This window comes from Sus scrofa, chromosome 4 (genome assembly GCF_000003025.6).
Source record: "Sus scrofa isolate TJ Tabasco breed Duroc chromosome 4, Sscrofa11.1, whole genome shotgun sequence".
Classification (NCBI taxonomy): Eukaryota; Metazoa; Chordata; class Mammalia; order Artiodactyla; family Suidae; genus Sus; species Sus scrofa.
In genome coordinates, this window is record NC_010446.5 from 124,326,008 (window position 1) to 124,351,265 (window position 25,258).

Genomic DNA, 25,258 nt, shown 5'->3' on the forward strand with positions numbered 1-25,258 from the left:
TGGTTAGAACTCAAAAGGAAGCAGAAAAGAAAAATTTATTTTGGCCACATCTGCAGCATGTGGAAGTTCCCAGGCCAGGGATTGAACCTGTGCTGCAGTTGCAACCTGGGCACACCTGCAGCAATGCTAGACCTTTCACTCACTGCACCACATGAGAACGTCCAGAAAAAAATATTTTTAAGTACATCTGAAAGCTTCAAAGACCAAACAAGATAGTGAGGAATTACTTGGTTAAGATCTGGGAGAGGATAAGATTTAAGAGAGGTGAGCCTAGATTTCGTGGCTGTGTTTGCCTCGAGATATATGACCCTGAAATACTGTCTTGTGGGGCTAGGAAGATAAAAGTTTAGTGCAACTTCTACCAAGAGTGAGATCCTGGTACACTATGCTTTGGCATGAGATCCCAAAGGGCGGAACCCCAGAGTGGAGGTGAGTTGACTTTTGCGGCCTCTTTTTCCCTTGAGAAATGTGCTGATTTGGGCTATGAGCTGGGGGTCTGAGAACCAGGGCTGTATACGGGGAGAGAGCTGCCACGGGGAACAAGAAACCAGCAAACTTCTACAGAAGGCGAAAGGAGCACAGCCAGTTATCCTGTTGGGATATTTGCCAAATCCTGGGGCTTTACAGAATGGGAGGCTCTAAAAAAATCTCATTGAAAAGTAGATGTTTTGGCCGTCTCAGAAGATATAGACTTAATTTATGAAGCTACCAGAGGGAAAACCCCAGTGAATTCCCAGGCTCTCAGTTAAAAATCCTGGAGGGCTGTGCTCTCGGAGTGGAGATGAGCCAAAAATAGCTTGAGCTTTAACCCGAGATGCACGCCAGCCTCCACTCAGCATAGCCCCTGATTGATTTAAGGTGATCAGCTACCATTGTATCTGCCTCCTGGGGGAAAGTAGCACCCTCTCTGGAGGCTTTCTGTAGAGAAGCATCGGGCATCCCAGAGACAAGATGACATGACTGCAAACCGAGAGATAAACATGGACAAGAGAAGCCGATCCACAGATGACCTAGATATTAGTGTCACACAAAAAGGATTTTCAAATAGTGATGTTCACGTTCAAGAAAATAGGAGAAAAGGTAGAGAAAAGAAATGAAGTCATGAATAATTTCTACAGAGAATTGAAGTGTATTTAAGAGAATCAAGAAGACAATATGGAAGTTCCTCAAATAATTAAATACAGAATTATCATATGATTCAGCAATTCCATCTCCAGCAATTTACTCAAAAGAGTTGAAAGCAGGGGCTCAAGCAGATATTTGCACACCAGAGTTCATAGCAGTACACCGGAGTTTATTCATAGCAGCCAAAGGGTGGAAATACTCTAGTGAATGCATAAACAAAATGTGATATATACATACAATGGAATATTATTCAGCGTTTACAAAGGATGAAATTCTAATGCAGGCTGCAATATGGATGAACCTCGAAAACACCATCCCGAATGATAAAAGCCAGGTGCAAAAGGACAAATACTGTATGATTGCACTTACATGAGGTACCTAGAATAACAATTACATATAAATTGGGAAAGGGGTAAAAGGAGTTAAGATATTTAAAATCCTTATCATACTGCAGAGTAGGGGAAAAGTGTTTATCGGTTAACTTTCGACTTTGCTAATTCAAGTATGCATATCGTTGTTTCTAGACTAACCTCTGGAACAGAGAAAGAGTATATGTCATTTCCAAACTGATACAGGAAAGAGAATAAATAATAAAAAAAAAATACTCAGTCCTAAAGAAGTCAAGAAAGTAAAGAAAAAGAAACATAGCAGGCAGAAAAAGGAGATAACAAAATGATAAGATGTCACAGACTGAATTCCCTGGGAAACACTCAGACTGAGGTTTGCCTGAAAGAAGTTGATTGGGGTGGACGCTGGGGATTCGCAATGGTGGTGGAGTGAGAAGGCCAGAGAGACCAGAAGTTTAAACTGCAGTGTGGTGGTGACTCTTAGGGGATTTAGAGCTAGAATGGCCTTGCAAAGGTCCAGGCCTTTATATCCCTCCCTGACCAGTCACTGGACACAGTTTCCATCATCTGCCACCCTCCCTGGGGGTGTGACCTTAAGTAAGGCTGAGTCCCGAAGAAGGACTCAGCTGAAAGCTCTGGACGACTCTATGCTCAGCAGCTGAGGGTATTGGTGCTCCGGTTCTGGAGAAAATATGAGCAGCTTACATGGCACTGACTGTAACATATTTACACCCAAGTATGTTGGTTATCACTAAATGTAAAGGAACCAAACGCTTCAGTTAAAAGACAAAGATTGTGGGAGTTTCCGTCATGGCTCAGTGGTGATGAACCCAGCTAGTATTCAGGAGGAAATGGATTTGATCCCTGGCCTTGTTGAGTGGGTTAAGCATCTGGCACTGCCATGAGCCGTGGTGTAGGTTGTGGATGCAGCTCGGATCCACCGTTGCTATGGTTGTGGCTGTGGCCAGCAATTGTAGCTCTGATTCGACCCCTAGCCTAGGAACTTCCATATGCTGTGGGTGTGGCCCTAAAAAACCAAAAAAAAAAAAGACAGATTGTCAAACTGTATTAAAATTTAAAAACAACTATATGATATTTAGAAGATATACATCTAAAATATAAAGATGTCGATAGATTGAAAGTAAAAGACTAGAAAAACATTCTTGCAAATGTTAAAATTCTAAAAAGGGGATGTTTAGAGTAAAAACTATGGCGGTATGTATCCATGTAAGTTTTATATTACACAGACTCTACCTCTAGATTTGGGGGCGGGGGCTGTGCCCATGGCATACGAGAGTTCTTGGGCCAGGGATTGAACCCCAGCAAAAGCAGTGACAACACTAATTCTTAACCCACTGAGCCACCAGGGAACTCCTGTACCTCTTTTTAAAGTATGAATCAGCCCATACTGGCCTGAAATGCAATGCCTTTTTTTTTTTTTTTTTTTTTTTGCTTTTTTAGGGCCACACCTACGACATATGCAGGTTTCCAGGCTAGGAGTCCAGTCAGCTGCAGCTGCCGACCTACACCACAGCCATAGTAACACCAGATCTGAACTGTGTCTTCACCCTACACCACAGCTCACGGCAACGCTGGATCCTTTAACCCACTGGGTGAGGCCGGGGAACCCACAACCTCATGGATAATAATCAGGTTCTTAACCCTCTGAGCCTCAATGGGATCCCCACTTTTCTTTTTTTCTATTTTTTTTTTTTTTTTTTGTTATTTCTAGGGCCGCTCCCGCGGCATATGGAGGTTCCCAGGCTAGGGGTCAAATCGGAGCTGTAGCCACGGGCCTACGCCAGAGCCACAGCAACACGGGATCCGAGCCGCGTCTGCAACCTACATCACAGCTCACGGCAATGCCGGATCCTTAACCCACTGAGCAAGGGCAGGGATCGAACCCACAACCTCATGGTTCCCAGTCGGATCCGTCCACCACTGCGCCGTAATGAGAACTCCTCTATTAATTTTTTTTTTTCTTTTTTTGCCAAACCCGCAGCTTGTGAAAGTTCCTGGGCCAGGAATGAAACTTAAGCCTCAGCAATGACGATGCTGGATCCTTAACTGCATTCTCTTTTTTTTTTTTTTTGGCTTTTTAGAACTACACTGCAGCATATGGAAGTTCTCAGGCTTGGGGTCAAATCAGAGCTGTGGCTGTCAGCCTAGGCCACTGCCAGAGCAACACGGGATCTGAACTGCATCTGTGACCTACACTACTGCTCACGGCACCGCAGGATCCTCAACCCACTGAATGAGGTCAGGGATCGAACCCGCATCCTCGTGGATACTAGGCAGATTCGTTTCCACTGTGCCACAACGGAACTCCCTTAACTCCATTCTTAACAAGAGAATTCCTGCAATACCTTTTCCAATTTGCTTCTCCCGGGTTGCAATTTTGCAATAGCTACTAAGTAATTGCCTGGCCTTTTCGTAAATTTTGACAATAACCACACATACTTATTCTGATCCTAGTAGTTCCTGTTTTGCAGGGTAGAGTCTAAACTGTCTCTTTCCCTCTGTGTTACTGCATAGACGATTCTTTTAAGTGGAAAGCACTGAACCAGAGCATATAACAAGATGACTGGGATTTTTTTGTTTGGTTGATTTTGGTGGGATTTTTGGTGGGGGAGCTGTTGGAAGGGTGTTTTTTGGCTGCGCCCGAGGCCTATAAAAGTTCCTGGGCCAGGGATTGAACCCATGCCACAGCCGCAACCCAAGCCACTACAGTGACAATGCCAGATCCCTAACCCACCGCGCCACAAGACAACTCCAGATGACTGGTTTTTAATTTGAGATTTAAAATATAAAACTGCATTATCTCAAAACCATATTTAGCAAAAGCATGCTTGCCAAAAGATTAGTGTCCTTTGTCTAAACTCTGCACACATTTCCTTCAAAATCCTGTCATTTTCACCTTCATGAACCGAGGAAGATTACAGACACAGAAGATCCAAGAGCAGCTCTGCAAAGAGTGTTTGCTCAAGTTTAACAGTGTTCTTCTCTCCCCGTGCAAAGGTGCAAGTTCAGCTTTTAACTTTTCTCTAGTTTTTTTCCCCTAGTTTTAGTCATTTAGTGTTTGTTTCCAAGGTAATTACTCTAGCAGAGCCATCACACAAAACGTATAAATAATGCATCTCAGAAGAGACCGTGATCAACCCGCCTTTCCTGCACACTACACGCCGGGCTCATTCTAGGTACCAATGCCATACAAGCAAGCAGAATCCATGCGTTCTTGTCGCAGAATATGAATCATAAAAACAAAAACAAGTAAATGACTTCAGGCACAGCGAACTGCAACGGGAAAAGATATACTAGCAGTATTTAGTAGAGAGAATGGCGAGGGCATCCTGTCTTTCTTTTTTCTTTTTTCTTTCTCGCTTTTTTAGGGTTGCACCTGCAGCATATGGAAGTTCCCAAGCTAAGGGTCAAATAAGAGCTACAGCTGCCATCCTAAAGGGCATCCTGACTTAACCAGTGATTGGGATGCCCTGAAAAGAGGGCATTTTGGTTTTTGGTTTTGGTTTTGTTTTAAATTCATTTTATTGACGTATAGTTGATGTACAGTGTTGTGTTAATGTCTGCTATACAGCAAAGTGACTCAGTTATACATGCATATAAATTCTTTTTTATATTCTTTTCCGTTGTGATTCATCACAGGAGATTGAATCTAGTTCCCTGTGCTCTACAGTGGGACCTCGTTGTTTATCCAGCCAGTGTGTATCTATGTGTATAAGAGTTTGCATCTGCTAATTCCAAACTCCCAATCCATCCCTCCCCCACCCCCACTTCTTCCTTGGCAAGCACAAATCTGATCTCTATGTCTGGTGAGTCTGTTTCTGTTTTGTAGATAGGTTCCTTCGTGTCATATTTTAGATTCCACATATAAGCGATATCATATGGTGTTTGTCTTTCTCTTTCTGACTTACTTCGCTTAGTGTGATCATCTCTGGTTGCATCTCCTGTTGCTGCAGAAGGCATTACTTCAGTCTTTTTTATGGCTGAGTAGTATTCCACTGTATATATTTACCACATAGAGGAGGGCATTTTGAAATGAAAACTGATGAAAAGGAAACAGTTGTGGATCTGGGCAAAAAGCCTGTAAGGAGAAAGGACAGTGGATGCAAATACCCAGAGAACAGAGTAATAAGCTTGGGAAATACGACTGTTTGATGTGTGACTTATGAAAACCTGTCTCATTGCTTTAGTCATATCAGTACATTTTAAAATCTTGGCTATTAATAGTACAATGCACCACGTCTGAGGACCTTCTTGCTTACCTGTAGCTCAACCATATCATGTTAGTCTATTGGAAAAAATACGAGCCTGGAGTCAAAGACCGTTCTTGGGAAGACTGTATGACTTTGAATAAGTGACTTTATGTCATTGACTTGCTTTTAACTCCATTGTGCACGTGAGAAAAGTATTTCTGCCCCACCTGCGTTATGAGGATAACGTGGACTTGAGCCAATTAAGCTGAATGGTACTCTTATCTTTTGAACACAAAGAAGGTTCTGAAGTCGCTGACTTGCTTTCATTTGGCCTGGAGCAAGTACCTGAGTACTTGGTGTGCCTATAATCAGAGCCCTGGGCCTCAGAAGTCTCCCCAGAGGATTGCATCCGCAGGTGATTTTTGAGGATAAAATGAATTCACCTATTAGAAGGCTTAATACAGCACTTTAACACTTGACACGTAGTAAGTGCTCCATAAATTATTATCACCATCATCTCAAGTTTCTGCCTTCGAATCTGACTGGGAAGATCAGACAGACACAGGCAGACGCACGTATTACATTACGTGATCAGGCGTAGCAATCAGGGTTCAAGAGAGAAGCAGAGTCAATAAAAATACATATTAAGAGATGTATTATTTATTATTTTAAATTTTATTTATTAATAATAATTTGTTACCATTATTTATTAACGCCGTGAATGGACCTCTAGGGCATTCTGCGAGGTAATATAAGTCAGACAGAGAAAGATAAATACTATATGATCTCACTCATAGGTAGAAGCTAAACCACAACAACAACAACAAAACCAGCTCCTCGGTACAGGGAACGTATTGGTGGTTGCCAGATGAGGTGAGTGTAGGTGGACAAAATTGGTGAGGGGGTTGAAAGGGGTGAACTTGCAGTGATAAAACAAGTTACAGGGCTACAAAATGATAACCGTAGCTAATAATACCGAATTGTATACTTGGAAGTTGATAAGAGATTAAATCTTAAAAGTTACAGGAAAAAAAATTCTACAGGAGTTCCCTTGTGGCTCAGTGTGTTAAGGATCAGTGTTGTTACTACTACAGCTTGGGTCACTACTGTGGTGCGAGTTCGATCCCTGGCCTGGGAACTTCCACATGTCACAGGTGTGGCCAAAACGAAAAAAAACCAAAAAATTCTATAACTATGTATATTCACAGATGTTAGCTAGACGTCTTTGTGGGTGGTTATTCCACTGTTTATACAAATATTGAATTATACAAATTATTGAATTCAGGTTCTATACCTGAAACTAATTTTTTTTTTTTTTTTTTTTTTTTTTTTTTTTTTGCTTTTGAGGGCCACACCTGCAGCATATGGAGGCTCCCTGGCTAGGGGTCCAGTCGGAGCTACAGCTGCTGGCCTACACCACAGCCGCAGCAACATCAGATCCGAGCTGCATCTGCAAACTACACCACAACTCATGGCAGCACCAGATCCTTAACCCACTGAGTGAAGCCAGGGATCAAACCCGCAACCTCATGGTTCCTAGTTGAATTTGTTTTCACTGCACCACAACAGGAACTCCCTAATATAATGTTATATGTCAGTTGTATCTCAGTTTTTTTAAAGTGAGAGATTTGTTGCAAGAAATTGCCTCACCCAATCCTGGGGGCTGGTAGATGAGTCTGAAATTCATAGCGTAGGCTGTCAGGAAGGACAAGCTAGAATTCTTGGGCCTGGGCTGAAGCTGCTGTGCATAGACGGAATTTCTTCTTTATCAGGGAAGCCTCAGCAATGCTCTTAAAGACCTTCTACTGATTGGATCGGGCCCACCGAGATAATCAAAGATAATTTTAAAGTATTTGATTATGAACGCATCTGCAAATACCTTCATAACAACACCTAAGTTAATGTTTGCTTCTTCAACTGGGGAGCAGAGCTGAGCCAGTGTGACACAGCCAGAGACCATCACATCAGGGTAAAATGATTTAGTTCATGGTACAAACAGTTGCATAACAAATATTTAAGGAAAGGAAGGCTTCCATGAATAGACAGGTCACTAGAGTGGAAGAGTAGAGAAAGGCTTCGTAGAGGAGGAAGAACTTCTACGGGGCCTCATGGAAGAGAAAAAAATGGAAGGACACCGAGGAGCATCTTTGTGCTTCAAATTACAAACCAGTCTTCGCCTTAGCACTCTTATCCCAAAGAGCAAGGTGTTGATTAGCCTTAGCTCTGAGAATTTCCAGAACCACGCATTAGTGGTCATTGCACCATGGCCTTTGTCGTTGGGCCCTTTACTACTGGTTAGTTAATATTTTTTCCTTTTTTGTCTTTTCGTATTAAAATTTAGAAGCAGGAGATCCAATGGTGGCGCAGTGGTTAACGAATCCGACTAGGAACCATGAGGTTGCGGGTTCGGTCCCTGCCCTTGCTCAGTGGGTTAACGATCTGGCATTGCCGTGGGCTGGGGTGTAGGTTGCAGATGCGGCTCGGATCCTGCGTTGCTCTAGCTCTGGCGTAGGCCAGCAGCTATAGCTCCGATTCGACCCCTAGCCTGGGAACCTCCATATGCCGTGGGAGCGGCCCAAGAAATAGCAAAAAGACAAAAAAAAAAAAAATTTAGAAGCAAACTTAGAATGGGAGTTCCTGTTGTGGCTCAGTGGGTTAAGAACCTGACTAGGATCCATGAGGATGCGGATTCAATCCCTGGCCTCACTCAGTGGGTTAAGGATCCTGCATTGCCTCGAGGTGTAAAAAAAGCTTAGAATATTGTAAAAAAAGCTTAGAATATTGACCAAGTCAGATATGCATTTCATATGCATTTCATACGCATTATGTACTGTGTGTGAGTTAGTTTAATTTAGTAATTAAATATATTTCTTATTTTAGCCCTGCAAATCACTACAGAATATTAATATTACTACCCTGAGATTTTTCTTGTAACCAATAGATCATTTTTGCTAAAAGACGTTATTAAGTTAGCGGGAGTCTTAACTTCTCGAAGTTTCTAGAAGCTAGGAGCCAGAACTGTGATTAATTTTGCACATTGTACATTGGCTTGCAATTTCTTATTTTTAGTTGTTAATAAAACGATGAACCTTGCCAATCAAGTTGTATCCATTAAAGCTTGATTCCAGTGAAATACATAATAGGCTTTTAAAACTCCAAGCAGGGGAATGGAGTGGGGGTGGGGACACTGGGAAGCCAAGGTTAACGAAGGAATGAGAATTGCTTTCTGCTCTTCGTCGTTTAAAGGCAGCTCTCACTGAAACTAAGGACACCCAGTAACTAACCCTAATTGGACGTGCTTGGAAGGATCTTTTTTTTTTTTTTTTCTTTTTTCCACCAAGTTAATTATAATATGCTGTATAATTCACTGTACATTTTCTCTGATCGTAGCACTCACTGATTCACGCGTTATTGCAGCAGAGCCCTGTGTTGTGCCCAACCATAAAGAAATTGGGCAGAGCTGGACTCTGGTGTGCTGGGTTCTTTAAAAAAGAAACAAAGGCGTGGTGAGGAAAAGAGAGAAAATTTCCGTCTGTGCGCGTTTAGGCACCGTGCTCTTGAAAATTGAAGTGTCTGGCCTGTTCCTCTGTGATGGCGAGTGTTTGTCCTGAGGGTCCACCTGCGTAATAATGAGGTTCACCTGCTCCATTCTGGTGACCTTTTGTGACTGTCATATGAGCACATGCTTTAAGGTGGAAGCATGAAAAGATGAAATTGCCGCTAAATTTTATTTGTCTCTTAAGGTTTCATTTCTAGAGATAGGGCTTTGTGGCTTAGAACACCTAGCTTAGCAATACTAAATTTAAGCTCTTTGGGACCGTGCTTTTTCATTTCCATTTGCTTGGGATCAATTATGATTGGACTCTAGGGTTTACTTTGTGCTGTTATCCTATATTTTTAAAATATATGGAACCAATTCACTGGGAACATACGGTTTTTATTATTTTTTTTTGCTATTTCAGGGCCTCACCTTCGGCAGATGGAGGTTCCCAAGCCAAGGGGTCAAATCGGGGTTGTAGCCACTGGCCTATGTACCACAGCCACAGCAACGCCAGATCCTTCACCCACGGAGCGAGGCCAGGGATTGAACCTGTGTCCTCATGGATGTTCGTCAGGTTCTTTACCGCTGAGCCACAAAGGGAACTCCCACGGAACATACTGTTTTTGAAGCACAAGCTTCATTTTTTCCTTTTAAAAGTGTGGTCTTCCCTCCTGCCGATTTGAGTTAGGTTACCAATCTCTTCTTTGCAAACTTACAGAACAAATATTTACTGAATAAATTTCTTGTAAATCTTCACACACATCAGCCCTATTCTAAGATCAATCTTACAGGTTAAATTACAGTAGCATTTCTGGTGGCCTTCATGAGCTGTGCTGCACTGTCTCACGTCCTGCCACGTTCACCATGATGCTGAGACAGGTGGCATCACTGTCACAAGCGTCGTTCCTGAGAAGCAGTAAAGAGACTAGGGTTAAAGCCAGCCTGGAAGAAACATGCCAGCAGTAAAACAGCATGTGATTTTAGTTACCTGCTTCCTAGCACTGTGCTGGAACCTGGAGGTACAGAAATAAGGTATGTTCCCACCTTGAAAATGCTTGCAAATTAGTAGAAGACATGGAGGGAAAAAAAAAAAAAAAGTGCAGGAGTTCTTGTTGTGGCTCAGCAGGTTAAGAACCCGGCATAGTGTCCGTAAGGATGTGGGTTCGATCCCTGGCCTCGCTCAGTAGGTTAAGGATCCTGCCTTGCTGCAAACTGTGGCATAGGTTGCAGATGCAGCTTGGATGTGGCTTGCTGTGGCTGTGGTCTAGGCCGGCAGCTGCATCTCCAATTCGGCCCCTCGCCCAGGAACTTCCATGTGCCATGGGCGTGGCCTTAAAAATAGTAAAATGTTTAAAAATAAACAAGAAGTACATAATTGAGACTTGGAGTAGTGTCGCTAGATTTAGCAAAAATAAAACAGGACAAGAGGCCCAGTTAAATTTGAATGTAAAATAATGAGGGTTTTTTTTTAGAGTGTTTCCCAAATATTACCAATAAACAACTAATAATGTTCAGTATATGTCCCAGGCAATATTGTTTTTACTGGGCCATCGAAAGTGAGATGGTTCCGGAAGACTTTCTGGAAGAGGTTATGCCTGGGCAGAATTTTGAGGAATTGGGCATTGCAGGCAGAAAGCGGCATGTGCAGGGCTGCAGCGAGAGAAAAGACACATCCCCGAGCAGCATGGCTCAGCAGAGAGGAGGAGGGGCAGTTTGCAGAAGTCAGGTAAGCAGACCTCAAATCAAAAGACCATGCCTGTTGTGTTGGGGAGTTTGCCTTTTATCCTCAAAGCGTTAGAGAATCAGCAGACGTTTTTAAACAGAGAAGTGAGTGATCAGATCTATGTTTCAGACGAATGTGTCTGATTATAACAAATGGTGGCTTGGGTAGGAGACCTCACCACGGGGAGACCAGTTTTACGGTCGTCATAGGAATCCAGGCACAAAGCAGCGAGAGCTTAAACCATGACATTGGCCGTGGGAATGGAGGGAAGAAATAACTTCCTAAGGAAATAATTGGATGGTCAGTGGCTGGTGACCGAGGTGCTGAATGTGGGAGGAGGCGCTTGGGACAACTCCTGTTCCCTCTCTCGGATGCTTGAATGGGTGATGGCACCTCTCAATGAGGCGGGGAACAGAGGGGAGGGGGCTTGAGTATGGAACACTTGCAGGTTGCCCACATGGAGCCCAGACACGTCCAGGAAGACAGACACTCAGGTGTCGGGGAATCGCTTCGTTAGAGTCACAGGAATAGGTGTCCCCGTGACGACACGCAGAGCCCCAGGAAGTAGAACCAAGCCCTGGAAAACAGTGATACTGATGATCCTGAGAAAAGGGAAGAACTCCACCAAAAAAGACTCAAAACAAGTGGCCAGAGAAGTAGGAGAAGAACATGAGGGGGGAGGCGGTGAGAAAAGAGTGGCCAACAAGGACAGAGAGGGACAAGAAGCTGAGTAATGCAAGGACTGAAAGGCACAGGTCAGAGCTCATTGTCAAAAGTGCATTTGCAAAGTGTCCTCGGGTCCAAAGCCAAAATAGGTCAGGTCAGGTGTGGAAGGGAGGAAGTAAGTGCTGACAGAGTGTAGACCACTGTTTCTAGACACTGTGCTGCAAAATCTGTTGGTTTGGGTTGAGTTGGGTTGGGTTTTAATTCTTTTAAACTGTGATACAGTCCACATAACATATACTCTCCACTATATTCGTTTTTCAGTTTGTTATGACTCCCCCCCTTTCTGAGGTATAGTTGACAAAATTGTATGATATTTAAAATACATGGTAGTTTGACACACATATGCGGCTGTGAAAGCCCCCCCCCCGAGTTAGTTAACACACCAACTACCTAACATATTACCTTCCTTTTTTTTTAAATTTTTTGGTGAGAACAATTAAGTTCTATTAGCAATTTCAACTGAACAATACAATGTGGAGTTCCTGTCGTGGCTCAGTGGTTAATGAATCCCAATCGGAACCATGAGGTTGCAGGTTCGATCCCTTGGGTTGAGGATCCGGCGTTGCCGTGAGCCGTGGTGTAGGTCGCAGACACGACTCAGATCCTGTTGCTGTGGCTGTGGTGTAGGCGGGCGGCTACAGCTCCAATTCCACCCCTAGCCTGGGGACCTCCATATGCCTGGGGTGCGCCCTAGAAAAGCAAAAACAAAAAAACAAAAAAATGATACAATGTTACAACTGCAGTTAGTCCCTAGACCCTTAGGCCTTACCCTCTTATCACGGAAAGCTGGTGCCCTTTACTCTCTTCTCCTTATTTTCCCCACCTCCCAGTCCCTGTTTCTGTGCCTTTTTTGGGGGGGTTGTTTTTTTCAGATTCCACTTGGGAGTGATACCGTACAGCCGTTTCTCTCTGGCCTGTTCCACTGAGCATAGTGTCCTCCAGCCTCATCCGTTATGTCCCAAATGACAGGCCGAATAACCTTTCATTGCGACCCTAGACCACATCTTCTTTATCCACTCATCCGTCCACAGACACTTAGGCTGTTTCCGTAGCCCTGGTGAGGAAGGCTGCAGTGAACACGAGGGGCAGCTGTCACTTTGAGAGAATGACTTTTTTCCCTTCGGATATGTACCCAGATGTGAGGTGGCTGGATCACACGGTGGTTCTATTTTTAATTTCTTAAGGAACTGCCATCCTGTTTTCCGAAGTGCATCAGAACCACTTTCAGGCGTACAGTTCTGTGGCGTTGAGCACATTCCCATTGCTTTGTAGCCGGTCTCCATGACTTTTTTGTCTTGCAAAACTGAAACTCTGTACCCCTTAGACATCCTTCCATTTTCTCTCCCCCAAGCCGCTAGCAACCACCATTCTACTTGTGTTTCTATGACTTCGACGACTCCTTAGACCGCAGTTAAGTGGAATCACACAGTATAGCTATACTTGAACCGTGTGGGTTTTTTTCACCAAATATCACATGGTCCGCAGTTGGTTGACTCCACGGACGCAGAGCCATGGGTGCAGAAGGCTGACTGTAATGTTATACATGCAGATTTGCTACTTGGGAAGGGGTCAGCGCCCCTCATCCCTGTGTTGTTCAAGGATCAGCTGTATTTGTCTGTTTATGACTGGCTCGTTTCACTTAGCATAGTATCCTATAGCATGTGTCACACTCTCCTTCCTTTTTAGGGCCGAGTAATATTCCATTGCATGTATATACTACATGGTTTTTTTATTATTATTATTCTTTTTTTTCTTTGTCTTTTTGCTATTTCTTGGGCCGCTCCCACGGCATATGGAGGTTCCCAGGCTAGGGGTCGAATCGAAGCTGAGAGCCGCTGGCCTACGCCAGAGCCACAGCAACTCAGGATCCGAGCCATGTCTGCAACCTACACCGCAGCTCACGGCAACGCAGGATCGTTAACCCACTGAGCAAGGCCAGGGATCGAACCCGAAACCTCATGGTTCCTAGTTGGATTCGTTAACCACTGCGCCACGACGGGAACTCCTTTTTTTTTATTATTATTATTCATTCATCCATCCATGGACTCTTGGGCTGATTCCACCTTTTGGGTAGGAAATTGTTTTAAACTGATCTAATCCAGTTTGGTCATGCACACTTCCTTAGATTAATTTTGAAAAATAATGGTCACCACAGAAAGTGTTTAAAATAACCTTATTGCTAGGTTCAATCATGAAAATGATTTCTGCTATACATATAGGCATTTATTCACTACATATTTATTTATAAGCAGTCACAAAACATTTCATATAATCAGTCTGTAAACTCATTAAAGCTGGCTTTTTAGGTGTTCTATCAACTTGAATGAAGGATTGCAGAGGCAGGCTCCTGTTACTGTTATAATTAACATCAGGCAACTAGAAATACTAAACCATTTCCATTCTCAAAATATAGTCTCTCTGAGCAGCAGCACTAGTATCATCTGGAAAGTTGCTACAAGTGCAAGTTGTCAGCCTCACCTCAAACCTCATGATGTGGAAAGTCTGAGAGTGGGTTCCAGCTGTCGGTGTTGTCAGGCCTCCAGGGGCACAGACACTCCCTCCAACTTGAGAACCTCTGCTGGAAGATGAGCAGCTCGGAGTCCCTCCCTGAAGATAAAGGTTATGGCTTCAGCTGGTTCTGATACCGTCTTTGTGAATGAGCAGGAATATCTCGTATTTCAGCCAATCCCCATTTCTTATTTCACCACCGCTCCTTCCTTTCTGAGATCATCATGCTATTTAACTAGCCACAGATTTCACTAGTCAAATCCTAGTTTGCTAATTAACAAAATCTCAGAAATGGACCAGTCTTTATCAAGATATGGGTAACCGAAGCACTTCAAGCAGCTGCCTGTGAAGCATGGGTTTCCTGACTGCGTCATGAGAACCCCAAGCACCTGTGCATCCCTGCTTAGCCTATTAGAGGCACCTAGGCTGTGAACACACAGACACACACACATCACGCTGTGTGTGCCGAAGTTCTGAAGTAAATTACAGACATGATAACAGAAGGGAAGGAAAGCAGAGAGGGTTCGTGTGCGCACGCGCGCAGATAAGAAAAGAGACTGAGTGGGTTGCGCACTGTTACTGGCTGAGAGAAGTTAGGAAAGAGAGTGAGAGGTTGACGGTCAGAGTGCGGAGAATGGTGACGTGGATTTAAAATAGCTGATATAGAGAATGGGCAAGCGTGCTAATTAGAGTAGAGACTTGGAGAATTTTCAGGAATTAAGAACTCAACTGTGGTGCGTTTTCCTAAGTAAGAAGAAATTGATAAGACTGTCTTTAGAACATGAAGCTTAGAAAATTATTTCAAACCTAGTACTATACATCTGCTCATCGCTGTCACCCATTGTGGTACAGTTTCCATAGTTCATGAAACGCCTTCAGCGTGGATGGGTTTTGTAAAATTTAGCTGAAGAGCGCCATCTTCTGGTCCTGTGAGGTATGTGCAAGCAAAGGGGGTAATACAGTAGAATCACGGCAGTAGTAAAATCTTTGTCGTTTTCTGCTGCCTATTGTAAACTTGAATATTCTTTATAGACTCTGTGCCCTAGTTAGAAAATCAGATTGCTGATGGGGATTATAGTTTGTGTGTGCGGCCATGCCTGAAAAAAAGACAAAACAAAAAACAAGACAGCATGTGGCCAACCATCCTTTTCATAGAAGCATGTGGGAAATTTACTTTTGGTTTGTGATGGAAGCTACAAGTTGAAGAGCCTGTTCTTGTGACTACCTCTTTGATGCAGGCTTGGCTTGGAGCCTTTGCTCAAAACAAGACTGTGATTCTTGTAGCTGAATGCCAGACTTGTCTTCACTGTTTCACTGTTTACTAATAAGATACGGGTTTGTCCTTTTTTTTTTTTCTTTAATGTTTTAAATATTATGGAAGAGCCTTCATTTTATCCTCCATGATGTTTTAGAATCAAAACCTCTATGATCTTCAGGGTGATTCTTTCATAGACATTTATTAGACACTTAAAGACCAAGCTCTAGAGGGAAGGGCAGGTGCAGAGACGACTGGGACCACGTCTGTGCCTTCACATCATCTCACTTTGTACAACAAAAGATAACGTGAATGCAAATGATGTTAGATTTAGAAACGCAGGGAAAGAAGGGAGGAGAATATAGGCTCAGGTGGGACTTCCTCTTGTAGCTCAGCGAGTTATGAACCCAACTGGTATCCATGAGGATGTGGCTCAATCCCTGGCCTTGCTCAGTGGGTTAAGGATCCGGTGTTGCCGTGGCTGTGGTGTAGGCCAGCAGCTGCAGCTCCAATTCAGCCCCTAGCCTGGGAGCTTCCATGTGCCCGCAGGTGCGACCCTAAAAAAGCAAAAAAAAAAAAAGAGAGAGAGAAAGAGCATATAGGCTCAGAAAAGAAATAATACAGCTTTCAGGATTATTCATTGGAAGATGGGTGTTGTAGAAAAGGGCACTGTTTAAATCCGGACCTGAGGCAGAGCTAAAGATCAGGCCAGTTGCAGCGGGGAGCTCTGTTCTTGCTATTGCAGGAGTTGTTCATAGCGGCGTGCCCTGTTTCTAGATAAAAACCCAGGAGGCACTGCATTCATCCGTCCATCCCACAACTGCTTTTTATATATCTTCGATGATATGCAAGTCCCAAGGGAACAAAAATGAAAGTCCTGGCATCCTTTGGAGCTGCTTGTTCAGAGGGAACGTGTGACCAGAGTCCCGTGGCAGGAGCACTGGGGACAGGCATCCGACCCCTCCACTGTCAAACCTGCTGTGCCTGTTGCTCTCCAAAATAAGTCATCCCGGCTCTTTTACTTCAGCGGTTAAAAGCACAGGCTCAGGGGCAGACTGTCTGGGCTCCAGGGGCATCACTAACCTGCTCTGCAAGTTTCTTAACCCCTTTGTGGCCTTTCTTGCCTCAGTTCCTTTAACAATGATATGGAAATAATAATACCTCTTTCATAGGGAGGTTGCAAGGATCAAAGAGAAATACATGAAAAGTTCTTAGAAGAATGTTGACCTAGATAACAGGATGACAAACACCTGTCTGCCTACCATCTGTGTAACAGACTTTAACCTTTTGCCATATTTGCTTCATTTTTTTATTGGCTGAGCCTACAGCATACAAAGGTTCCCTGGCCAGGGATCAAACCAGCGCCATAACCCCAGATCCTTCACCCACTAGGATCTAGGGAACTCCCTGAATTGTTAAAAATTTTATTCGTCTTATTCAGATTTTTCTGTTTCTTCTTGCATCATTTTTCAGTTTTTCTAGAAAAATAGCTCATTTAAAATGTATTGCCATGGAGTTGTTTCTGCTGAGCCAGGACGGGAACTCCTGATCTTTTTTTCCATTAATTTCTGCTGCTTTTTTTTCTTCTCCTAATTCTTTTGGGGGTTTATTTTCTTATTGCTATCATGGGAATTTTTTTAAAAAATCTTTCGTTGAGTGCATATTTCAGTCTTTTATTTTTTCGTCATTGGATTTAAAACTGTAAGTTTTCCTCTAAGAACTGTTTTAGCTGCATCCCACATGTTTTCGTGTGTATACCTTTGCTGTTGTTCAGTTCTAAGTACTCTGCGTTTCCATTGTGATTTCTCCTGTAACACACAAATTACTTAGCAATGTGATTTTTAGCTTCCAAAGATGTTGGTGTCTATTTTTACATTATTTATTGTTGAGTTCTAATTTACTTGTGGTTAGCAGATTGGTCTATGCAACCTTAAATCCTAGAGTTCCTGTTGGGGCGCAGCAGAAACAAATCTGACTGGTATCCATGAGGACGCGGGTTTGATTCCCGGCCTCACTCAGTGGGTCGGGAACCCAGTGCTGCTGCTGGCTGTGGTGTAGGCCGGCAGCTATAGCTCTGATTCAAGCCCTAACCTGGGAACTTTCATATGCTGCCAGCACGGCCCTAAAAAGCAAAAAAATAAAATAAATCACATCAAATCCTTAGAAACTCAAAACCATACCTGCAGGAGGTTTTCCTCCTGAGTGAACTCCTGCTACCTTTGCCGCAGTGAAGAAACATGCCAATGCAATTGCTGGCCATCTGCTCCCCAGCAGAGATACCAGATGGGTCTGCGTTTCCTAAACCTCCGCAGAAGCTGACCTGAGGAGGAAGATACTGAGCATCTCTCCGTGTAATGCTCCCCAAACTTGAGTCCAGGAGCTAGATCGCTCTGCTCCTCTTCAGAAGATGAAGCCTAATATTTCTGATTACACCCAGGTCTAAAGGAGAAAGGAGGCCGGTCCAGGGCTCACCCAGGCGCCTCCGCTGGTGCCAGCTGAAGGGCAGCAGCTCCTAGGTGTTGGTACTTACCTATCACGTGGCAGGACTCTCCATCCTTATCCTCAGAGCAAGTGATGATGGGGGGCCCAGTGGGCAGGTCTGAGGAGCCTGTGCCGGCCTCTTGAAACCCTGAGCAATTACCAGCGTCCACGGTGCTTCGGTTATTTCCTTGGGATCATGAAAAATGTAAGCCCCCCAAATGAAGGGCCCAAGAAATTATCCTCCCTCCCTATCCTACGCAAGAGGAAGCCCAGCCAGTGTGGGCCCTCTGATAGGTTGCATTGTCCCGGAGCCAGAGGCAGGCAAGACTGATCTGTGAGCAGCATCATGTCATCAGCATCATGTCAACCAGACAGACAGGGAAAATTCTGGGAAAGAGAGAGAGAAAAAAAAAAGTGGAGTTCCCGTCATGGCTCAGTGGTTAGCAAATCCGACTAGGAACCATGAGATTGCAGGTTCAATCCCTGGCCTCGCTCAGTGGGTTAAAAGATCCGGTGTTGCCATGAGCTATGGTGTAGGTCACAGACATGGCTCGGATCCCGAGTTGCTGTGGCTGTGGTGTAGGCCAGTGGCTACATCTCTGATTCGACCCCTAGCCTGGGAACCTCCATATGCCGTGGAAGCAGCCCAAGAAATGGCAAAAAGACAAAAAAAAAAAAAAAAGTAATTGCCAAAACCAGGAAAGAGCAAGAATATCTAAAGTAGAGAATGGGAGCTGACGATCAGAGGAATTCTCTCAGTTACAGGAACATAGCCTTTTATTTTTATTTTATTTTGGTTAATTCCTTCTTTCTGCTTTCTTTAGATTTTTTAATAATTCCTTGATTTTTAAAATTGTTTTGTTCTTTGTTGTTTATTCATGTAATTAAGATTTTGCATTCTTCTCTAGTTTTTAAATTTATCATTACTTTTAGCTTTGTTTCTGATGTGTTTTTTATTAAAGTATAGTTGAGTTACACTGTTGTGCCAATTTCTGCTGTACAGCAGAGTGACCCAGCCGTACATAAATATACATTCCCGTTCTTACATTCTCTTCCATCCTGGTCTGTCCCAGGAGACTGGATAGAGTTCCCTGTGCGGTACAGCAGGACCGCATTGCTTATCCATTCTAAATGGAATAGTTTGCATCTACCAACCCCAAACTCCCCGGCCCCCCACACCATCCCCCCCACCTCGGCTACCAGTCTCTTCTCTACGACCATGAGTTTGTTTCTTTTCTGTAGATGGGTTCATTTGTGCCATATTTTAGATGCCACATATGCGCTATCATGTCGTATTTGTCTTTCGCTTTCTGACTTATTTCATTAGCATGAGAATCTCCAGTTGCCTCCGTATTGCTGCAAATGGCATTATTTCGTTCTTTTCATAGCTGAGCAGCATTCCATTGCACACGTGTTACCACATTTTCTTCCAGTATACTTTTAAAATTATTATTATATTTTTTCTTTCCCAGATGCTTAAAATTTCAATTTAGGCTTCCTCTTTGACTCAGTAATTAAGAGAACATTTAACATTTTCCAGATTTGGGGGGTTTAATTTCAGGTTTTATCATGTTGGGTATCGTATTCATTAACACAGAATGCTGTCTCTGCCGCGTCTCCTTGGAATATGCAGGGATTTGGGTGAATTTTGTGAATGTCACGTGGGTATTTGAAGCGTCTGTTCTCAGAGCACTTAGACCTACCGTATTAGTCAGATGGTTTTGTTCGTCTTTTTTATTTTTGTGTGTGTAAACTTCTTTATTTGTCATGGATAAGAAAAGTAGTAAGGGTTTCCTACTTCTAACGTCTTTGTATTTATTTCTTTTTCTATTTCTTATACATTTCACTTAATGAATTTTGATCCTACCTTATAAAAATGCATGACAGGCAAAAAGACAAAAAAAATAAATAAAAAAAAATAAAAATGCATGACAGTAATATTATAATACCTTCATGGTGGATGATATGTTTTAACATTATAAAGAACTCTTTTTTTGCCTTATCCCCCCCCCCTCCCCAGATTCACCCGTGTCTTGTGTAAAATTGTGGCTTAACTTTTTTCCTTGCATTTGGCTGTATACCTGTACCATCTTTTATTTTCAACTTTTTGGCCACATTTTTCTGAGGATATTTCTCTTACTTTAGATGAGTTCATTCCACTGATATTTATAGATGTGTCTTCGTTCTGTATCACATTGTATGACCTACTTTTTGTTTTTAAGGAGTCATTTGGTGTGCATCTTTCTCTAGAGGGTATATATTTCTTTAATTTGTTTTATGCATATTCTTTTTGATAATTTAGGAAGGCTTGTATTCTGATTTTAGCTCCTCTGGTGGTCACCCTTATTATACTTTTAACTTTTAGAAATATACTTTATTCTCTATTTCTTTAGACTGTGTCTATACATTCCCTACTACAGGCAGTTACAAAATTATTATAGTTCCATTCATCCCATCCTCTTTATTCCATCGCATTTGAATTATATTAGTAGTAGTTCTTCACGCCATCATCCCTATACTTTCAAATATACTTCTATCTCTGTTATTTGATTTATAAGTATAAATATTATCTTTTGACCTTGGATATTAAAGACAAGGAAATCAAAATCCTTTTGCCACCTCTCATCGTCTCACATCTCCCCTTCCTGGTTTTTGTTCATTCTATTACTTTTACTGGTGTAGTTTAGAATATCAGCATTCTGACCGTATTGTAGTGAGTAAGAGAATGAGCTCAGCTTCCTAGGTTGGAATCCCTGGGCTTTTTATCACTTTGTAGCTTGAGAAAGTTACTTAATAGCTATTTCTGTTTCCTTGTTCTTACAATGGATGTAACAATAGGCTCTGCCTCACAAGGATGATGTCCTGATAATAAAAGTGCAGCACCGAGGAGTTCCCTAGTGGCACAGTGGGCTAAGGATCCAGTGTTGTCACTGCTGTGCCTCGGGTCGCTGCTGTGGTGCAGGTTTGATCCCTGGCCTGGAACGTCCACGTGCTATGGGTGCAGCCAAAAAAAGTATAGCACTGACTGCAACAGTGCCTGTCACACAGTGAGCATCCCGTAACTACCAGATGCTATACGAACAGTTATTGTGACGTAGTTTCCCAGGGCTGTTTTCATCCCCATCCTACATTTCAACTGGCTTCCATGCTCAGTTTCTCTGTTCATCTCTTGGTTGGTTAAAATTCATTCTCTAGTAGTTCTTTAGGAGCTACTAATGGGAATTCGATCTTCTGATTTTTACATGTTCAAAAACATTTGATGTCTTTTACTTGAAAGGAAGTTTGGCCATGTAAAATAATAGCCAATAATAGCTAATATTGTGCCCTTAATAAAATCATCTATCCTCATTATACCGTTATACCTCATAATAATGCTATAAATCAAGTACTGTTTGCACTCCCTTTTTACAGATGAAACAGTTAGGACACAGGCAGGTCAAACTTTGCTGACATTGCAGCACTGTTACCTACCCTTGAATGTAGCTGTGGAGAAATCTGGGGCTAATATGATTTATTTCCCCCTTAAAAGTGTCTTGATCTTTTTGCCTGGATGCTCAGAGGATTATATTTTTTAAAGTTCAGTAAAATTCAGTGGGATGTGTCACGATGATCATTCTGTGTCAGTTGCCTTGGGACATTGTGTGTCCTTTCAATCTGTAGATTAAAGTGTTCTTTCGGGAGTTCCCGTCGTGGCTCAGTGGAATCGAGTTCTGACGAGTATCCCTGAGGATGTAGGTTCAGTCAATCCCTGGCCTTGCCTAGGGGTTAAGGACCCAGCGTTGCCACAAGCTGTGGTGTAGGTCACAGAGGTGGCTCAGATCCCACGTGGCTGTGGCTGTGGTGTAGGCTGGCAGCTGTAGCTCCGATTGGACCCCTACCCTGGAACCTCCATGTGCCTCGGGTGCGGCTATCTCTTTCTGATCTCCTCATTATTTCCTTCTTATGGACATTATCCTTTTAACTCCTGTTTTATTTCCTGGTTTTTAGTGTGACAAATACAAGACTGGCGTGATTGATGGGCCGGCATGTAATAGCCTTTGTGTTACAGAAACTCTTTACTTTGGAAAATGCTTATCTACCAAGCCCAACAATCAGGTATGGACATTATTATTTTTTTAAGATTTTTATTTTTTCCAGCATAGTTGGTTTATAGTGTTGGTCAATTTTCTATTATACAGCAAAGTGACCCAGTCACACATACATATATACATTCTTTTTTCCCATATTATCATGCTCCATCACAAGAGACTAGATATGTATAAAATAAAACAAAGAAACAAAAAACAAGTGACTAGACAGAATTCCCAGTGCTGTACAGCAGGATCTCATTGCTTATCTATTCCAAATGCAATAGTTTGCATCTATTAATCCCAGATTCCCAGGCCCTCTCACTCCTTCCCCCTCCGCTTGGCAACCACAGATCTGTTCTCCAAGTCCATGATTTTCTTTTCTGTAGAAAGGTTCATTTGTGCCACAGATTCCAGATGTAAGTGATATCAAATGGTATTTGTCTTTCTCTTTCTGACTTACTTCACTTAGTATGAGAGTCTCTAGTTCCATCTGTGTTGCTGCAAATGACATTATTTTGTCCTTTTTTTTATGACTGAGTCATATTCCATTGTGTATGTATACCACATCTTCTTAACCCATTCATCCGTCAGTGGACATTTAGGTTATTGCCGCATCTTGGCTGCTGTGAATAGCGCTGCAGTGAACATGCAGGTGCATGTCCCTTTCAAGGAACGTTTCCTCCGGATACATGCCCGAGAGCGGGGTTGCTGCGTCATGTGCTAGTTCTATATGTAGTTTTCTGAGGTACCTCTAAGATACGGACATTATGAATAAACATTCCCCATTTAGGGTGCACTCTAATTTTAACTTCAACAAAATTAAACCATTGCTAAAAGAATTCTTGAACTTTAGGGCATCTTAAATCCTTCAATTTTGTGTGCTTTGATTCACGCATCCAACAGATGTGTCTTAATCCCCTATTCCCAGCATATTCCAGACACTGTTTTCGTGATTAGGAAAACAGTGGGGCTTAAGATAGGTAAGATTACTTCCCTAGGGGCTCACATGACCACAGAGGGGCGGGGAACGTAAACAGTTGATAGAGAAATAAATGAGCAAGGCAGTTACAGAACGTGGTGGGTTTTATGTAGGCTGGACGCAGAGTGAACTGATGGAAGGTGCGGGGGATGGAGGTGCTAGAGATGTGCTCGGGGAAGGTTAAAAAAGGTTCCCGTCGTGGCCCAGTGGTTAGCGAGCCGACTAGTATCCGTGAGGTTGCGGGTTCCATCCCTGGCCTCGCTCAGTGGGTTAAGGATCCCGAGATGCGGTGAGCTGTGGTGTAGGTTGCAGACGTGGCTCGGATCCTGCGTTGCTGTGGCTGTGGTGGAGGCCGGCGGCTGCAGCTCCGATTCAACCCGTAGCCTGGGAACCTCCATATGCCACGGGTACGGCCCTAAAAAAGCAAAAGGCAAAAAACCCCACAAAAAACAGAAAGAGTGGTCAGGGAAGACTTTTCTAAGATAAAATTTGAGCTTATACCTGAAAGAAGAATTAAACTACCGGCATGGGCAAAGGACAAGCTGAGCCAAATCACAAAAGAGGAACAATAAATAGCTGATAAGCATAATGAAAAATATGTTCTACCTCACCTGTCATCAAAGAAATAGAAATGAAAACAACAGGACACTGTCGAGCTAGAAGAAAATTCAACAGCACGTCAACACCGGTTTTCCATGGATAGCGGAAGACTGCATGATTTTTATGTTCATCTTTTTTCTCTGTATTCTTTCAAAATTTCCCATACAAATACACATTCCTCTTACAGAAATTTAAAATAGATTTTAAGTGTAAAATCCCACATGTACGAGGATTTCTGACATAAAGTCCAGTACTCAAGGGTCTGCCGCGTGCTGGGTGCTGCTTCGGGCACTGAGACCGGGAACCAGACAGACCAAGCCTGCGGCCTCCGGCGCCTGATGCTTCGTGTGAAAGGAGACAGACGGCAAAAGAATCAGCACAGACATCGGGTCATTTATATCCGTGCTAAGGGCTGTGACGGAAGGAAAACGGGGTCATGGGTCAGAGAGTGACCTGCGATGGAAGCGGGTTCCAGTCCGAGGCCTCGGGGAAGGCCTGCCTAAGGTGCCCTCGGGGCTGGAACAAGGACGGCGAAGGAACCTGCCACCCGAGGACCGAAGAGAGTACATTCAGGCTTCGGAGACCAGGGGAGCCGGTAATGATGCGCCCGGAGAAGCAGGCGGCGCGGGAGAAGCCCAACAGGCAATGGAAAGGGCTTGGCACTTGATTCTCATTTTAATTGGAGGATTTGAAGCAGAGGAGTGATTAATATTGTTACTAATTCCTATGGTCGTATTTGCTTTATACACACAAGCAAGCAGAGACTGCCGGCGTTCACACGTGTCACCTTGGGCGTGTGGCTTCACTTCTCTCTGTTCCAGTTTCCCTATCAGTAAAAGCAGGGTGGTATTAGCATCTGCTGCGTAGGGTTGTTACAGGGAATAAGATAATCAAATACATTAGGGCATGTAGTAAGCACCATGTAATGTTAGTTTGATACATAACTAGATAGTTAATAGCAGCTAATTCTGGGAATTAGGGAATTGGACGGAGAACCTTCCCTTTCATCTTTCAAAGTGTGAAGCCATAAACATTTACATTAAGAAATAAGAAAGATCTCAAAAAGGCAAAAAGACAAAAAAAAAAAAAAAAAAAAGGAGTTCCCGTTGGCTCAGTGGTTAACGAATCTGACTAGGAACCATGAGGTTGCGGGTTCGATCCCTGCCCTTGCTCAGTGGGTTAAGGATCTGCATTGCCGTGAGCTGTGGTGTGGGGTGCAGACACAGCTTGGATCCTGCATTGGAAATGGCTCTGGTGAAGGCCGGCAGCTACAGCTCTGATTTGACCCCTAGCCTGGGAACCTCCATATGCCATGGGAGCGGCCCTAGAAAAAGGCAAAAAGACAAAAAAAAAAAAAAAAAAAAAAAAAAAAAGAAAGATCTCAAACAAATGGTCGCACTTTACAATGTACAGAATTAGAAAATAAAGACCAAATGAAACCCAAACCTGGCAGAAGGAAGGAGATAATACAGATGACAGCAGAGATCAAGGAAACAGAGAAAAGAAAAATAATACAGAAAGTCACTGAAAACCGGAAGTTGGTTCTTTGAAAAGGTCAACAACAAAATTTGCTGAACCTTTCGCTAGATGGACTGAAAAGGAGAGAGGACTCAAAACGAGCAACATCAGAAATGAAGCAGGGACACATCACCACTGGTTCTTTATAAGTAAAAAAAGGTTACATGAGAGCAC

At 43.1% G+C, this 25,258-nt stretch overlaps 1 protein-coding gene across 7 annotated transcripts in view; it reads left to right on the forward strand.

The window, feature by feature from the left end:
* FAM69A (family with sequence similarity 69 member A) overlaps positions 1-25,258 on the forward strand; it is a 129,926-nt gene that overhangs the window by 96,594 nt on the left and 8,074 nt on the right. For all 7 annotated transcript variants that reach the window (XM_021090226.1, XM_021090223.1, XM_021090228.1 and 4 more), the window contains one exon: positions 21,905-22,012. In XM_021090226.1, the coding sequence (XP_020945885.1) occupies positions 21,905-22,012 (108 nt within the window). The remainder of the gene's footprint in view (positions 1-21,904; positions 22,013-25,258) is intronic.